The 19,188-nt window shown below is 43.4% G+C and overlaps 1 protein-coding gene across 1 annotated transcript in view; it reads right to left on the reverse strand.

Annotated features, from left to right (window-relative positions):
• The window catches only part of LOC127494395 (uncharacterized), a 492,193-nt gene that overhangs the window by 119,694 nt on the left and 353,311 nt on the right, over positions 1 to 19,188 (reverse strand). Inside the window, exons 53-54 of the mRNA XM_051860279.1 lie at positions 14,962 to 15,135; positions 14,072 to 14,245 (exon numbers count right to left, since the gene is read on the reverse strand). Coding sequence (XP_051716239.1) covers positions 14,072 to 14,245; positions 14,962 to 15,135 — 348 coding nt within the window. The remainder of the gene's footprint in view (positions 1 to 14,071; positions 14,246 to 14,961; positions 15,136 to 19,188) is intronic.

Below are 19,188 nucleotides of genomic sequence, written 5' to 3' on the forward strand. Positions count from 1 at the left end.
AGTGTTGTAAATACTATAATATATACAGTATACTACAATTTACTATAGTGTGGTTCAAAAACACTATAGTATTTACTATAAATTACTATATACCCCAAAATATTTTTTCGCTGCCTCAGGGCAACACTGTGCAACAAGAATCATAAAGAAAATGATCGTAAGACAATGCTCAGAGAACAAAATCACAAATCTTTTTCAAAAAAGTCAAGAAATCATCAAGTAAAAAGGGAAAAACACTTGAAAGACATTGATATATTGAATTTGATCCATGCATAGGACTGTATCATGTAGTGTGTCATGTCATATAATGTACTTCATGTAATAAGATTTCACTCCGTACTAAACTTCAAACAGCAGTTCTTCTCTGCTGTGAAATAGAGGTGTGTGTTATCATCACTTTGTGTGTTCCTGCATCTTCTCTTCTTATAACACATTAATGTCAATGTGAGGTACTGTCCAAAACAACAAGTACCCCTTACTGCACAACGAAAAGAAAAACTGAATTTCTGAACATGCAAAATAAAAAAAACTTCATGAAACCTGACAAAAGGCTTCTCTACACCTTCATACACACACATGTTTTTTTTTGTACAGTTCGTGTCATTTTAAATAAGATTACTAAAGCAAATAATCTTGCCTTCTTCTCACACCATGTGCTCCTGTGACCATGTGTCAGAACAGGACGTCCCACCTTCAGATGGAGCTTGATAGTGACTCCCACACCTTACTGGACTGTTCTTTGGTACTTTCTCAACCTTTCTAATTGGTTGCAATCATTTAAATTATTTTCTTAAATTCATCCTTTTAAAATTGACATTAGAGGCAGTAAACCAACTGATCCTTGTTTATTGTGATGTGATTTCTGGAGGCCCTTTGAAAACAATATCATGAAAGCATTATTTTCTTAAATTGTGTAAGTATGATTCTGAGACACAATAAAGACAAGAAAAATCAGTGAAAGATGTCATTCACTTCAGGTTAGATCTCCTTGTGTTTGATGCCGCACTGCCATCTAGTGGACATGACGAGCTACTGTTAGTATGGGCGGGGCTTTAATCTGGACTTTGTCTAATTAGTCAGGTGTGATTAGATACTTCAGATGTCACAGACCCCCAGATATGATCATCCTCGTGTGAGGGACCTCACATTTAAAAGACACCTATCTTTTATAAACAACCAATTTATAAACTAAAAGATTTATATCATAAATTAAAATATTATTATTTAATCTACTTTGTATTTATTCATATTCATCATATTTAATAATTATTTTTTCATTTATTTATTTATAACTTTTCTACAGATCTCCTGTCACTCCAGACTGAAAACCGCTGATCAAACATCAGATTTGTCTAAAAAGTGTTTGTAGTCTTCCTTTAAGGTTTCTCATAGACTAGATAAACTCGTCTTGTTCGGTGTGTCAGGAGAGTCCGACAGTAACAGGTGTGAGTGTGAGCCTCTCTTTATCTTCACACTAAACGATCATATTGAGCTTTTTCACACATCATGTATATTTTTTTGTCTTGTGTCTGTGAAACAGTGAGTATGTGAATATCATTATTGAAGCTGAAATTAACATTATGTCACAAGTGCCGACTCAACTTTTATTGATCCCAGAATATTCCTTTTAATTTGGTCATTATTCTCACCTAAAATAACTGTATCTTCAGAACACTTGTAATGTATGGCTTCAGTTTGGAGCTCCACAATCCTGGTCCTCCTTCACTTTCATCAGTTTGCCAAGATTAGCAGGACTTTCTCTAAATGTTCCTCAAAAGAAAGGTTTAGATGGATAAATAATAAGTAGGCGAAAATAATCATATTTTGGGTGAACTATCCTTTAACTAAACCTGGAACTGCTAAATTTTGAGATCTTGAAATCTTTTAGAACATTTTAAATTCAGCATGAAATGAAAATTCTCAAAATTTTCAAAATGCATGATATAGATCAGGGGTGTCCAGACTTGGTCCTGGAGGGCCACTGTCCTGCAGTTCCCTTTCAGTCGGTCACGTTCGACGTACGTCAGTAGTGACCGACGAATCGGGATATCGCTAGAGAGCCCTATCAGCTTCGAGTGAACTACAACAGGCCAATGAAGTTGGCGTGCGATATTTGCATAATGCGCACCGCCCCCGCCAGGTGGTATAAATAGGGGAGCAGATGCAATCGCACTCTGTCTTTCGCTTCGGAGCCAACCTGTGTGTTCCTGCTGTTAGTCTGAGAGTGACTTCGCAAGCCTTTGAAGAGCTTTTGTTCTACAGTGCTGGCTTTATGGCACCTTACAGCGAGGCCGCGAGCTTTCCCAGAGTGAGCTTCTCGAGCTGTTATACAGCTCTCAACTGCTGTTTTCACAGCATTATTTGCCCCGTTGGTTTGCGATTTGGGCCGGTTCCTCTGTGTGTGTGACTCAGGGAGTGAAAAGTGTACCTGCAGTCACATCGCGGCTGTTCCCTGTGTGCTTCGGCACAAAGAACAAGAGCTTCTAAAAGAGCTTCACAGACAGACACTGCGTCTTTTTCAAGACGTCATTCTGTCTGTGCGTTTCTGGAGGCGGTCGTTTCCTATCCTCACTGACGGCCACAATCACTTTCTCTCATGTCTGCTTAGCGTGCTGAGACTGTGTTTGTGGGTGGTTCATATTCTCTTGTAAAAAAAGAGAGCATGCCCACGTCGGCGCGTTGTTCGTCTTGCCTTTCTCGTAAGGGCTTGAGCGCTCAGCGCGCCGTGTGCCGTCGAGCTGCCGGCTGACAGCGCGCGTTGCCATGGCAACCCAGCGCGTTGTTCGGCGCTCTAGATGCGTGGTCGAGACTCGAGTGCCTCAAACGAGGTGGAGTCCCCTCACCTATTCCCCGATCTAGTTTCTCTTTCTGAATCAGAAAAGTACTACTTTTGGTGAATAAGCCAGGGTGACCAGAGGATCACAGTGGGGCATTACCTGCCGAGCCAATCTCCGTGGGCCCCCCACTCCTCTAGCGCATCGCAAACATGCTGTGACTGTGTTCGTGGGTGGTTTATGTTTGGTAAAAACATGGCCACGTCGGCGCTCAGCGCCGTGTGTCGTTCAGTTAGACGACCACGTTCACTCTCTCACATGGCTGGTAGCTTCTGGGTGGATTGCTGGTCCTTCTCACGGGGGACCTAGCATCTTAGTCAGGGCTCCAGCAGAGGATCAGATGTCGACTGCTACATTGGAGAGAGGGTTGTTGGGCTCTGGACATGAAGATGAGGCTGAGCGTCCCACGGTTGTGATGTGCTCATGCTGAATCAGATTCAGAGTTAACGACCATGCTTTCCCGGGCCCCTGGGGGCGTGGTGTGACGCGTACTCGCCTTGCCCCGCCCCCTGTCTTAGCCTGGACGTGCATGAAAAACTTGGCAGTTTGGAAGCCTTTTTTGGTGGCAAATATGGAACACCAAAAGGGTCATATCTGCATTAAAAGTTTTTTCTCTCTCACTACCCTCTGTGGTGGGGTGGCAGTGCTACGGGCACACCACCTCTGCCCTGCATGGGTCTTGGCCCCCGGCAAGTCTGTGGAAGGCCAAAGCACTCATTGCATATGGGTAGTTCTGAGTCGGGGTTGAGCTACGCATGATGCAAGTCATAGCGCAGGCCCCTGGCCAGACAATGTCTACCATGGTGGTCCGGAAACACCCCTGGCTAGCCTTGCAGAGGTGTGTCATCGTCTAAGTACGCTTTCTCGATGCTCTCATCTCACAAGCTGGCCTAAAATCCAGCCCGCTCAGCCCGCAGCCAAGCCACTTGGCTAGCGAGAAGCGGTCCTGGAGAAACTGGTGACCTGGAGCTGAGGTAAACAGTTCTTCGGGAGACGATGCCCGCATCGCTCCCTCCCCGGAGGAGGGCCGGGTGGAGAATTTTGGTTTGTTCCGCCGCTGGCTCTCCGGAGACCAGCGGTGCCCACGGAGTAGAACTGTTTTCTGACCCTCCAGGTCCCAAGAGGGCGCGGCTGGCAGTGCGCGAGGCCCCACCTCGCCACTCTCAGCCCCCTCTCACTTCGCCAGCAGGTCCCAGTGTGTTGGTTGAGGCCGCCTCCCATGTGCCGTCTCCCATTCACACTGCCACCTTCCAGAGTCTGACCACACTACGGGCCGCTATGCCGTCCGAGTCGGGTCCAGCACTCTACCTCGCTGCCTCACGCCCGGTACGTCTGTGGTCCATTTGGTCCCGCTGGTTCGGTGTCTGGAAGCCTGGCTAGCGCTTTCCAGCCTGTCCCGCTGGCTCATTTGTACCATCAGACTCGGCTATGCGATTCAGTTCGCCCGGCGTCCCCCGGTGTTCAGGGGTGTCCATTACACTCGTGTGTCCCTGGACAATGCACCTGTTCTCTGGGCGGAGATTGCTGTCCTCCTGGCGAAGGATGCAGTCGAGCCGGTCCCTCCAGCCGATTTGAAGTCAGGGTTCTCCAGCCCCTACTTCATTGTACCCAAGAAGGGCGGTGGGCTACGGCCAATCCTGGATCTGCGTGTCCTGAATCGGTCCCTTCTCAGGCTGCCGTTCAAGATGCTTATGCAGAAGTGCATTTTCAAATGCATCCGTCCCCAGGATTGGTTTGCAGCGATCGACCTGAAGGACGCGTACTTTCATGTCTCGATTCTGCCTCGTCACAGACTCCTACGGTTTGCGTTCGAGGGTCGGGCATATCAGTACAAAGTCCTACCCTTCGGGCTGGCCCTGTCGCCCCGCGTCTTTACGAAGGTTGCGGAGGCGGCCATTGTTCCGCTCAAGGAACAGGGCGTTCGCATCTCAACTACCTCGACGACTGGCTCATCCTGGCCAGCTCGTGGGAGCAGTTGTGCGAACACAGGGACATGGTGTTAGCTCACCTCAGTCGGTTGGGTCTTCGGGTCAACTGGGACAAGAGCAAACTCTCCCCCGGGCAGAGGATCTCTTATCTCAGTAGGGAACTGGATTCGGTCGCCTGGACCGCGCGCCTCTCTGAGGAGCGCGTCCAGTCAGTGTTGACCTGCCTGAGTACGCTCAAGCGCAGGACGGCGGCCCCACTGAAACTCTTTCAGAGGCTCCTGGGGCATATGGCATCCGCAGCCGCAGTCATGCCGCTCGGATTGCTTCATATGAGGCCGCTTCAACACTGGCTCCGCGGCCGGGTCCCGAGATGGGCGTGGCAGCGCGGTACGTTCCGTGTCCCCGTGACACCGAACTGCCGTCGCACCCTCACCAAGTGGTCAGACTCTTCGTTCCTGCGGGCTGGAGTTCCCCTCGAACAAGTGTCCAGGCATGCTGTGGTCCACACAGATGCCTCTGCCACGGTGTGGGGGGCCACGTACAACGGGCATGCAGCATCGGGTCTGTGGACGGGGCCCCAACTGCATTGGCATATCAATTGCCTCGAGTTGCTAGCAGTACGTCTTGCACTGGGCCGCTTCCAGGAGCTGTTGACAGACAAGCACGTACTGGTCCGCTCGGACAACACTGCGGCCGTTGCGTACATCAACCATCAGGGTGGTCTACGCTCCCGCCGTATGTCGCAACTCGCCCGCCATCTCTTGCTATGGAGTCAGAAGCATCTGAGGTCGCTTCGTGCCATTCACGCCCCAGGCGTGCTCAACCGTGCAGCCGACGAGCTCTCACGGCAGCCTCCGCTTCCGGGCGAATGGCGACTCCATCCCCAGGTGGTCCAGCTGATCTGGCAGCGCTTTGGCGAGGCACAGATAGATCTGTTCGCCTCCCGGAGACTGCCCACTGCCAGTTCTATTCCCTGACCGGCGGCACGCTCGGCATGGATGCCCTGGCAATCAGCTGGCCCCGGGGCCTACGCAAATATGCGTTTTCCCCCAGTGAGCCTTCTCGCACAGCTCCTGTGCAAAGTCAGGGAGGACGAGGAGCAGGTCTTGTTAGTGGCTCCATACTGGCCCACTCGGACCTGGTTCTCGGACCTCACGCTTCTCGCGACAGCACCTCCCTGGCCCATTCCTCTGAGGAAGGACCTCCTGACTCAGAGACGGGGCACCCTCTGGCACCCGCGTCCCCACCTGTGGAAACTCCATGTGTGGTCCCTGGACGGGACGCGGAGGTTCTGAGTGATCTCCCGCAAGCGGTCGCAGACACCATCACTTCCGCTAGAGCTCCTTCTACGAGGAACCTCTATGCGCTGAAGTGGAACCTATTCGTCGAATGGTGTTCCTCTCAACCAGAGCGAGAGGACCCCCGATCATGTTCGGTCAGAACCGTGCTTTCCTTTCTGCAAGAGGGCCTGGAGCGAAGGCTGTCTCCCTCCACCCTCAAGGTGTATGTTGCCGCTGTCGCCGCACATCACTATGCAGTTGATGGTAAATCGCTAGGGAAGCACGATCTGATCGTCAGGTTCTTGAGGGGGGCGAGGAGACTAATCCTCCCCGGCCCCCCTCTGTACCCTCTTGGGATCTGACCCTGGTTCTTACATCTCTCCGGGGTCGTCCCTTCGAGCCTTTGCAATCAGTCGAGTTAAAAGTACTGTCCTAAAGACCGTCCTCCTGGTTGCATTGGCCTCGCTCAAGAGGGTAGGGGACCTGCACGCATTTTCGGTTGACGAATCGTGCCTGGAATTCGGGCCCGGTGACTCTCACGTTATCCTGTGACCCCGGCCTGGATATGTGCCCAAGGTTCCTACCACTCCCTTTCGAGATCAGGTTGTGAACCTGCAAGCGCTGCCTTCGGAGGAGGCAGACCCAGCCCTAGCTTTGCTCTCTCCCGTCCACGCTCTGCGCCTGTACGTGGACAGAACGCGAAGCTTTAGGACCTCAGATCAGCTCTTTGTCTGTTACGGAGGCCAGCAGAAGGGAAAGGCTGTCTCCAAGCAGAGGATGGCCCACTGGATAGTGGACGCCATCGCCCTGGCGTATGAGTCCCAGGGCGTGCCTTGCCCGCTCAGGTTGAGAGCCCACTACACCAGAGGAGTGGCCTCTTCCTGGGCGCTGGCGCACGGCTCCTCGCTGACAGATATCTGTAGAGCTGCGGGCTGGGCGACACCTAACACGTTCGCTAGATTCTATAGCCTTCGTGTAGAACCGGTATCTTCCCGTGTACTCGCTTCCACCAGCCGGTAGACGCGAAGAGCCCGTTCTAGTGTCGGCTTGCAATGCCACTCCCGCCCCCTGGGCCGGATACGTGCATCCTTTTTTACTCCAGTCGAGTTCCCCGCTTGGCGAACCCTGTCGAGTTCCTCCGCCTCTCCCTTCGGCTCGGACATTGCGGAGTGTCTGATGCCAGGCCAAACCTCCGTCACCGACGTTGACGTTTGGCTGGGTTCCACATGTCGTGACCCCTCCACGTGAGCGGTCCCATGTGTGTATTTGTCCACGGTCAACTCCCTACGGCGAGCCCGTGTCTTTCCCTAGCAGAGCCAGCTCTGCTGTCACCTGTCAGATGAGTCTCCCCCCTACCCAGGTGGAGCCATCCCAGGGACTCCATATGCGTACTGCCCACGGCCAGTCCATATGTGTACTCTCCACGTAAATTCCTCCCCTACAGGTGGGTAGTGGTCTCCGCAGCGTCCCCTACGGGTTCGCTTCCCCAGTGTAGTCTAGTTTACTTAGTGGGTATATCGGAACAGCAGTAGACTCTCTCGGCGTAAGCTCGCCCCCTTCCCCGTCCCACTGGTGCGCCGGGTGGCTAGAGCTTGCGCTGGGCACTGGAAGGGGTTCATACTGTGGCGCTTTATTTGGGATCCCAATTCGTCGGTCACTACTGACGTACGTCGAACGTGACCGACTGAAAGGGAACGTCTCGGTTACGTATGTAACCCTCGTTCCCTGAAGGAGGGAACGGAGACGTACGTCCCGTCGCCACAGTTGCTGTACCCTCGCTGTAGTGCAGACTAGGTTGTCTCCTCAGCGAAAAACAGAATGCGATTGCATCTGCTCCCCTATTTATACCACCTGGCGGGGGCGGTGCGCATTATGCAAATATCGCACGCCAACTTCATTGGCCTGTTGTAGTTCACTCGAAGCTGATAGGGCTCTCTAGCGATATCCCGATTCGTCGGTCACTACTGACGTACGTCTCCGTTCCCTCCTTCAGGGAACGAGGGTTACATACGTAACCGAGACGATTTTTGGCTCTACTAGCTCCAAAACATCTGCCTGTAAGTTTCTAGTGAGACCTTGATCAGCTGGTTCAGGGCCGAGTTTGAACACCCTTGCTATAGATCTTTTTGTGAACGTTTTTGTTCAGTGCTAACTGAAATGCTTTTGATTGGCTGTTGCATTTTGAAGAAATCAACAGATATGAATATGATTGGCTACACTGCTCAACGCTGCAAAACACATTGTAAATAGAAACCTTTGATGTTCTTCAGAGCTCAAACACAGATACGCACTGGATCATTTGTCAAATCTGTTTCACCAGTATGTTATTATTACAGAGAAAACTGATCCTAGACCAGCAGTTATGGGCAGCTTTTCCCCTCTGTCACTGTGGCTTCTCCCGTTTCATCGTGACTTTAAGGTTTCCCAGAGTGCCTCTTGTCCTGACCGCTCCTCTGCTCCTGTTAGGTCACTGATGGTCAGTGATGTCTCTGCTGGTGTTCTCCGTGCCTCTGCTCCCGGTTGTGGCCGTGATGACGGCTCTTTTCCGCTCACCGCTGTCGGCCCTGTGCCGTCAGGTGTATTCTGGCATACTGAAGCTTTCTCACAGGAAGGTCTGTGTCAGCTCCACTCACGCCTGTGTCTTCTCCAACTGCACCCACGGACAGGCTCAGAGTGTTCTGCTGACCTTTGACCTCTACTCCACCACACACGCCTCCTCCAACATTGGCCCTCAGAAAGGTCAGGCACTGGAGTCTGTTAATGCTTTATTTCATCAAGCTCTTGAACAGATAATATTCCTCTAATCTTCTGCTCTGGAGTAACATGTTCTCTTGTCGCTGTAGGAGCGTTTCTGGATGAGATTGTGACGCGTGAAGCTCCGCTGAGGGTTTTGGAGTTGGGGACACACTGTGGCTACGCTTCCGTCAGGATTCTGCGTCTGCTCCCTCCATCTGGAAAACTGCTGACTGTAGAGCTGGATCCTCTGACAGCAGATCGAGGGGAGGAGATCATACTAGTGGCAGGCTTCAAAAACCAGCAGGTGTTACATCATCGCTTTCATTCCGTAATAGAAGGATTTTGATCATTAGTTTGATCTGTAGAGCATTTCCTTAATTCAGTTAATTACTGAAATATCTTACTCATTATTGTTGCTAAAACACTCATTAACCATGGTAAAACGAGCTCAGCATGTTCTTGCTCAGTTTCAGGTGCTGACATGCTCCTCGGCTGAGGCCATCTCTTCTTTACCCTCTCACACTGGGAATGATGGTCTGGATCTGGTTCTGGATAATACTCCTCTTATTCATAGATGATGATGCTTTTTTTGAACACATTAAGCAATAGATCCTAAAAGTAGATGAGAATTTCAAACATGTATACTGTATGAAGCAGACATCATAATGGATGAAAAAGCCACGAAATGTTTATCATTACACAAGTCACCAGGATCAGATGGATTAACGAGTAACTTCTAGCCATTTTGGGGAGTATCTTAAAGTGAAAGTGACGTGTAGCCAAGTATGGTGTCCCTTATTTTGAATTTGTGCTGTAGCATCTTTATCGATCAAACACACAATTGTAAAAGTCAATCTTCACAACATGCAGACTCCGTAATGTCTGTTAATAGTGTTATGCATGTCTGATAATAGAACTGTTAGATAATGTAGCTCAACAAGGAGTAATTTCATATCAAATTACTCCTTGTTTAATGACTCACACTTTAGTGGACATCACCATCTCATAGAATGCATTGTATGTTTGTTATATTCAGGGATACAAACAGGTAAGGGGAAAAAAAAGGTGAGAACATTGTGCGGGGCGGGGGCATGCTGCACATGGATTTTTTAAAAAAAAAAGTTATTTGCTTTACATGCTCATTTGTAGTTATTTTAAGGGATTTTTTTTTTATTACCCTATATGTCCAAAACTGTAATTTTTCACAAAAAAAATTAACATATTGTTGCAACATTTTACCAAAATCAACATACGGTTAAAATCTCATGTTATAAAAGACGAAGTGCTATGCAGGATATTTAAGACAATGTTGGCTGATTAGACGGCAATACTGTTTGCCACATGTCAGACCTCAAATACATAAAATATTATAAATTATAGACAGTGATTTTAAAGTAAAGAGCAACAGAAACGCTGTACAATACTTATTGAAATAACCAGTTCTTTATTATATATCCTTGTAAGTTCACAAGTACCCTTGTAAGAGGTTAAAATTTTATTTTACCCTTGCAAGAGGTTAAAAAGCCCCCACGCAGATCGCGCTAGTCTCATCTGCCTCTGTTCTTGCTGATTGTATTGATTGCTGGTCAACTCACCTGGCCAGCCGGCCGGCGCAGGCCTCATTCACTTCAAGCCATACACAACTTCCTCGACAACAGGGTCAAATTGACAGCGCAAGTCCATCGTCATTTCTTCATTCAATGCAGAAGATATTGATTACAACTTCAGCACCATCGGACCGAACCATCAAGAATTTCTCCTGAGACTGCAGATCTGGACACTCCTCAACAGCTCAGGCATTTGCAAGTACCATACATACACAACACTAAATGGCAATCTAGTATTAAGTTTGAACCCCTTTGTTAACAAAGATGCTTTATAGTGAGAAACTGATGGTTCTTCTAGCTTGTTAAAGACTCTTTTCATAGCTCCATTGCCGTTATGCTACGGTTCAATATCATTTCCATTCTCTCATTTCCTATGCAAGCATGATTTATATCTCTGTGTGTTTAGTAGCTTGATGATCTCATTAAGGAGTGTGGAATCATGGGAGTCGTCATCTTCACTTCCACAGCCAAAGAAATCAGCCCGACAGTAGCAGAAATCATGTTTATGATGAGAAAGCACACTGTATTTCATTGCTTAGCTGCATGCTGCATCTAATTCAGAGCTACTGCTGCGGGTGTATGCTTCCCTGACCAGACTATCCCTAGTTTAATTCTAGTCTGTGACTATACAACATGCTTGTTGTATCAGATTTGCTGCTGCTAGGGGTGTAAGCTTCCCCAATAGATCCTTCTCTTTATGTGTTACATGCTAATGCCACAACGGGAATTCAGAGTTATGCTGCAGGGTGTATGCTTCCCCGACCAAAATACTAGCTAATATTAGTTCTGTTATTAAACAACATGCTAGTTGTATCAGATTTTGCTGCCGCTCGTCCGAGCTATTGTAGTGGGTGTATGATTCCCCGACCGTAATAGTTTATTCTAGTTCTGTGATTATACAACATGCTTGTTGTATCAGATTTCCCACCGCTAGAGGTGTAAGCTTCACCCAATAAAATAAATAAGTAAAATAAAAATACACTAGTTTATGTATTAGGCAACAGGTGTATGCTTCCCCAACCAGACTGCCGCTAGGGGTGTAAGCTTCCCCCAATAATAAACACTAGTTTATGTATTAGGCAACGGGTGTATGCTTCACCGAGCAGTCTACCACTAGTTAGTACTAGTCTGTGATTTTACAACATGCTTGTTGTATCAGATTTGCTGTCACCAGGGGTGTAAGCTTAAGGGTGTAAGGGGGGATTTTTAAGCAATTCTCATATTCGTGCCTAAGTGAATCTAGGTATCAGCATCACGCTTGTTGCATTAAACAACAGGCTGTTATTGGTGACTGTTGTTGCTAAGTCTGTATGAACCGGAGGTTGTCACCGTCATTACGTCTGTATCGTGATGTATTTCCAAGTAAAGAGGAATCTCCATCTCTCATCTCTAGCTCACAGCAGTTTTTCTGTTGCAGGGGAGCAGTTAAGGATGTTTTACCCAAGTGGCCAACTAACACAGCAGAGAAGGACACCATTCTAGAAGAATCCATCTTCACATTCTGAGTAAAGATTAAAAGTAAACTTGCACGGATGAAGCTTTACCACAAAACTACAGCCAACAAGCATGCACATCTGCACATGCATGAGAGGAATAACTGTCCACACCAACAATGGTGGTAGCATTCATCACTCAAAAGAACTGGAACTTGGACGGTCAATACAAACCATATGCAAGCAGTGTTGATAACTCAGTCTTCACTTTCTTCATTCCAGACGGCATGTCATTCATGGATATGATTGTTGTTGCCAAGTTTTTTGTTTTTTTGGGGGGTGGGGGGTACAGTGATAAAAACTATCACTGTATTCAACATATATTCATACATTGAATACGGAAGGCGGTCTGGCAGAAGCTAGATATTTTACTTCATAACTTGTTTAAATATGGATTTTTTTTTTTTTTTTTTTACACAAACGCATCGCTTCGCTTCAGAAGGCCTTTATTAACCCCACTGAGCACACGTTCATGATGGATGGATGTGGATGGAGACACTTTCTTCAGCTCATACTCATTGATCCTGTTCACTGCCATTATAGAGCTTGGATGTGTCAGGATATTTATTAATATTTCTCAGATTATGTTTATCAGAAAGAAGAAAGTAATATACACCTAGGATGGCTTGAGGGTGAGTAAAGCTTGGGCTAATTTTCATTTCAAAGTGAACTAATCCTTTAATCACACATTTATTTCTCCTCATAGACGCAGTAGAGACTCTTCTGTGGATCATCTGATGGTCACTGATCCTCTCATGATCATTTCACAGATTTAAACTGATGTAAATGATCAATCAGGGACGTTTGGCGATTGATCTCTATCTACTCTGTAAGGAAGAACAGAAGAGAAAACAATCAGTGTTCAGTGGAACAAACTGCAAATTAGTTATAGTTACTATATATCAATGACTTGAATGTTTTCTGAGTAAAAAGAAGTTACATTAAATTCCTGTAATCAGATTAATTACTGACTTTACATTATCTTGCAGAGATACTTCTCAAACAATATTTGTTTTAAATATAATACATTTAAAACATGACTGACGTTCACATGTTTGTGTGTTTGTGTTGGTGTGACTGCAGAAGGACCTGCGACTCCTATTGAGTCACTGTGAAGGAGAAACACATGCTAATGAGTGTACGGCGTATGGAATAAACCACAGTGAGAAATACAAATGTTATTTAGAGTTACATTTCCACTAGTTTGCCATCTAGTTTAAACATCTAAACGTCTGTAGGGCTCTTAGTAAATCACTGAAAGTAAAATGCATGTAAAGTAGTGTGACGTGTTTCTTGTCAAAGTAAAAACACTCTAGAGACAGAGACGTTTCTCATGTGAGGCTGGACGCTGTGAGCTGAAGCTGAACACACTGATTTCAGCAGGAGTGCAGCGTTTCCTACAATCTGAACAAGTCTATTCTCAAACTGAAATGATTCACTTCTACTGACACAGTTAATAAAGCAGGTGTTGTTGAATAAAGCTTTATATTTTGTTCTCTCTCAAACCCTTTGCTGCATTAAAGCTTAATGATAATTTCCTTTCATGAATATCTGAAAGGTTTGTTCTCATATCAGAGGTAAATGAAGATCTTTAATATCACAGTGATGTTTCCTCACCTCAGGACACAGTTTGAGTCTCGCAGCACGTCACGGAGCTGCTTTGAGTCTCTTATCATATTCTGTCTCAGATCAAGATCTTTTAAAAACTGCAGTGCTTTTGAGTTAGTCAAAGACTGAGTTACAGAAGAAACATCTGTAATGCCACAGTGCTGTAGACTAGAAAGACACAAACAGAGGAAGAGATCATCTTACAAACAAATCATTAAGGAGAAGAATTTTACAAAAATATAATGTGAACTCAGACTCTTCATGAGATATTGAGTATAAAGTGTTTATTTTAAATTGTTAAAGGCCCGGTTGCACAGACAGGGCTTAGGCTAAGCCAGGATTAGGCCTTATTTCAATTAGAGTATTTAAGTAGCTTTTATAAACATACCCTAGAAAAAAACATTATTGGTGTGCATCTTGAGACAAAACAATGGCTCTGACATATTTTAAGATATGTCAGTGCAAGTTGCTTTCAGTTCAAACAGTTCAAACATGCATTTTAGTCTAGGACTAGTTTAAGCCTTGTCTGTGAAACCGGGAAAGTGATTTTAAGCATTTTGATTCTTGTATGTGAATGTTACTGACCTCAATCTCTCCAGTTTACAGTGTGAATCCTTCAGTACGTCACATAAGTGCTTCACTCCTGTGTTTTTTATTATATTCCTGCTCAGGTCCAGCTCTCTCAGGTGTGATGGGTTTGATTTCAGAGCTGAAGTCAGGATGAGACTCTGTTTCTCTGTAATACTGCATTGATTCAGACTGAAGAGAGAAAGAGAAAATGACTCAAATCCATGTTCAGTTCATGTGTGAGTTAAATGAATCATTAATAAATGCCATACAGTCACTAATACACCAGCAAAATCATGGAAACTTCATGATATGAACAAACCAAGACAGGAGCATTTGAGGACACTAGTTACAATCCAAGTCTGGATCCGTCCTCACTCCACAAATAAGTGAATTTATCACTGGAGATTAATATATAGGATCAATATAGAAACAATAGAAAAGTTAATATTTCACATTTTCATCATGAGAAAATCTCATATCACACATGTACATGTATCACAGTTTAAGTCATTTTAAAGTGTAGTTTACAACCTCCAAATACACATTTTGCTCAATAAATTAAGACTTAGTGAAAAGTAGCATTAGTCCAGTATAACTGTAACTCTGTCAGAATAATCTACTGTCATTTGTTACGCTGTTTTTAGTCTGTTCTCACTTCTGTATTATTTCAAAGAAAAGATTTGTCAGATTTCAGCATGAGACTATTTTATATCCACAAAGTTTAATGCTCTTTCTACTGATTCACATAACAAGCCGTTAACTAATAGTATTTCTGAATCTTTCTTCAGATGGAGAAACAGCAGAAAGTGCAGCGCTATAAATGATGTGACTTGAGTCCAGTTGTCTTAAACTAAACAGTGAACTTTAATCTCACTGTAACTGCTGTACAGTATAATGATACTAACTCTAGTTTCTCCAGCTTGAATTGTGGGTTCTTCAGTAGATCACTGAGGTTTTTCACTCCTGAGTCTCCTAGTTTATTCCTGCTCAGGTTCAGCTCTCTCAGGTGTGATGGGTTTGATTTCAGAGCTGAAGTCAGAGCAGAACAACCTTTATCTCTCATATCACAGTCACTTAACCTACATTAGCAGGGGGAGAGAGAGAGAAAGAGAGAGAGCAGAAAATAAGAGAGAATTTGAATTTTTACACTCCTTTATTAACACATTCTTTTACAATTTTAACTTTTTTTATTAATTAAAAATCCTTTACAAATTTTTCCTCCAAATTAAAAAATTGAGAGAAAAAAAAAAAAAAAAAAAAAAAAAATATATATATATATATACATACATACATACATACATACACACACACATACACACACTACCAGTCAAAAGTTTGGAAACATTACTATTTTTAATGTTTTTTAATGAAGTCTCTTATGTTCATTAAGGCTGCATTTATTTCATAATATATACAGAAAAAAACAATAATATTGTGAAATATTATTACAATTTAAAATTATGGTTTTCTATTTTAATATACTTTAATATATAATTTATTTCTGTGATGCAAAGCTGAATTTTCAGCATCATTACTCCAGCATTAAGTGTCACATGATCCTTCAGAAATCATTCTAATATGCTGATTTATTATCAATGTTGGAAACAGTTGTGCTGCGTAATATTATTTTATAACCTGTGATACTTTTTCAGGATTCTTTGATGAATAAAAAGTTAAAAAATATCAGCATTTATTTAAAATAGAAATCTTTCGTAACAATATACACTACCGTTCAAAAGTTTGGGGTCAGTAATTTTTTTTCTTTCTTTTTTTTTTGAAAGAAATTAATACTTTTATTCAGCACGGATGTGTTAAATTGATAAAAAGTGATAGTAAAGATTTATATTTTGAATAAATGCTGTTCTTTTTAACCTTTTATTCATCAATGAAAAATATTAAGCAACACAACTATTTTCAACATTGATAATAACTGAGTATCAAATCAGCATATCAGAATGATTTCTGAAGGATCATGTGACACTGAAGACTGGAGTAATGATGCTGAAAATTCAGCTTTGCATCACAGAAATAAATTATATTTTAAAGTATATTAAAATAGAAAACCATAATTTTAAATTGTAATATTTCACAATATTATTACACAATATGTGTATGTTTTTTCTGTATTTATTATGAAATAAATGCAGCCTTAATGAGCATAAGAGACTTCGAAACTTTTGACTGGTAGCGTGTATATATATATATATATACACACAGTATATATATATATATATATATATATATATATATATATATATATATATATATATATATATACACACACACACACATATATATATATACACATGCATATACACACACACACACACAGACATACACATACATACGTTTACGCATAAATAAAAGAGAAAAGAATTACAAAAGCATTAATATAGCTGCAAGCAGCAATTACGGGGCCAAGCACAAAAGCGGCACAACAAGCCAGCCAACATGGCTGGGAGCTTCAGACCAACTGCAACAGTGAGCAATTAAAGACCTATTAAGATCATTTTAGGCAAAAGAGCTGAAAAATGATATATACAGTCAGTAATAAAGATTTACTGGTTTATCACTTTCGACCAATAGGTGGTGCTGTGACCAAATTAATGAGGTATGGTCAGAGTGAGGTGACAACGACACTCGCAAAGTTTGGTGTCAATATTTCAAAGCATTGCAGAGATATAGCCTCAAGAGTCATTTTGGCATCAAGCCTCTAATTTGTTGCTGTGGTAAATGAAAAAGGTTTCATCTATCAACACGAAATACATAACATTTTACCAGCATGGTCTAAAGATGATACGATTCGATTTTGGTGAAAATTGGACCAACGGTTTAAGAGTAGTTCAAAAAAGTGTGTTTTTAAAGAAAATCAAAATGACTGACAGAAAGTTTGGCTGACTGTGGCAAAATTGGCATCAATGTTCTCAGCATGACCCACGGAATTAGTTAAGATCAGTCTCATTAAAAAAGGCCACATTTATATAAATCTATTAGCATTTATTAAAATTCCATTATAATATTTGACCACAAGGAGGCGCTGTCTCAAAACCTATTGTGTACCTTCAGAGCATGGTGCGGATGCCACATCCTGAGTTTCGTAATGGTACATCAATGCATTCATATAATATAGCATTTTATATCATAATACTGCATTGTAGTTAAAGGAAGTTTCATGTTTTGTTCAATTATAGCGCCACCAAGAGGCACAATCCCACCACTGGGTGATCCCATACATGTGTGTGTCAACATGTATGGACTCGGCAAGGATTCAGGAGTCTACAGATATGACTCCCGTGGAAATAAGTCAACCAGATCAAAAGTTATAAGCATATGAGAAAAAACAATTCTCCACTAGGTGGCGCTGGTCCGAAACTTCTCAGGCTCCTTCAGGGCATTGTGCTGATGACCCATACCAAGTTTTGTAACAATACGCTAAAGCGTTCATAAAATACAACATTTTAGCACAAAATTCAAAATGGCCGATATGGGAAAATTGGATATTATTCGACTCGGCATGATGCCCCGAATCCAACGAGACCAAATTTATGATTTTTGGACAAAATCATCAGAAGTTATGAGCACAAATATAAATTTTTTGTATCTCCGGACCAGTAGGTGGTGCTGCGCCTAAACGGAGGATGATGCCTCAGGTCATGCTTGTGATGACATGTACCAAGTTTGGTCTGAATACGATAAAGCGTTGCGGAGACACAGCCTTATGTCTATTTTCGCAAGCGCTACGTAAAATTCGTTCACGTGTTTTTCGAAAACAGTTTGAGAAATCAACTTGAATTCCATAACTTTTTGTCGGCATGGTCTAAAGATGATCTGGTCAATTTTCGTGAAAATCGGCCTAGGAGAAGTTCGAAAAAGTAGGTTTTTCAGAAAATTCAAAATGGCGGAAAAATTTTCATGACGTCATAGGGTGCAATCGATTCGTCTTGAGCCAAGGAATTAGAGGGAAAAAAAAGAATTTTGTTTCTAACCCTTAGGGTTCAAAAGTTATTAACATAAACATGAGTGCAAATTTGGACAGCTGGTGGCGTTAGAGGGATTGAGTTAGAGACTCCAAATTTGCTATGGACACAGTTCAGACTGTCCTCTAACTGTGTGCCAAATATCACAACTTTCCCGCAAGTGGTTCTATGGGCTGCCATAGACTCAAGAGCGGAAGAAGAAGAACATATTTAAGACCAAATATAGAATTCACTTTGCTAAACACTGCTAATTTTTTGAACCAAATTTCCAAAGTCAGAAATAATCTTAATCGAAAACAGTGCAAAAAAAAAAAAAAAAAACATGATCTATTGACGCCTCAGCATTGCAAAAAAACACATTCCTTTACCACAGTGGGATCAAAATGTGCAACATGTTTGTTTGTGGCTATAGCCCAACTCTACACTGGATATCTGCAGTCCGTTTCTCTATGGGAGGTTTATATAGGGACCTCCAGCATCCCTTAGGGGAAAAGTCTGCCCCAAAAAGATCTGTCCATTTTGATTCCTTTATTTTCTTTAGGGAGGAGCAGTGAGACACTTTCACACATGTTACATAAATTGCTTTCTTGGATGCTTCTTCAATCATTATTAGTTGTGGAGTTCTAAAATTAAGAATTGAGTTCTCTGGTTGTTCTTCAATGGCTGCAGAAATCTTTAACTCTGGAAATTCATAATTCTCATCATCGTTCTGTAGAGTCATCTCATTAGCTTCTTGAAACTGTCTAAATGCAGAAGTTAAAAACAATAACAAAAAATCTATTTAGTATTATTTTCATGAACCTGACAGACTTGATGCACAAGCCGTATCAGTCCACATGGATTCCGCAGAATACAAAAGTCTTTGCACCGCTTGGATTCTGAAGGTCATAATTCAACTCTGTATATCCATTAGTCCATGTCCACCTTCTTTGACTGGCAAAAAAAGCACAGCAGCCTTTGTCCAGTGGTATCCAGACCAAAAAAAGTCAATTAAACTCTTTTGAATTTACAAACAACATCATTTGGTGGGTTTATTACAATAATTTTATGCCAGATCATAGAGGCAACTAAGTTGTTGGCAACCAGGGCCCTCCCCCTGTATGATAGTTTAGGTAACACCCACTTCCATCAGGACAATTTTCCACACACCTTTTC

Source organism: Ctenopharyngodon idella, chromosome 14, assembly GCF_019924925.1.
Source record: "Ctenopharyngodon idella isolate HZGC_01 chromosome 14, HZGC01, whole genome shotgun sequence".
In the NCBI taxonomy this organism is placed as follows: domain Eukaryota; kingdom Metazoa; phylum Chordata; class Actinopteri; order Cypriniformes; family Xenocyprididae; genus Ctenopharyngodon; species Ctenopharyngodon idella.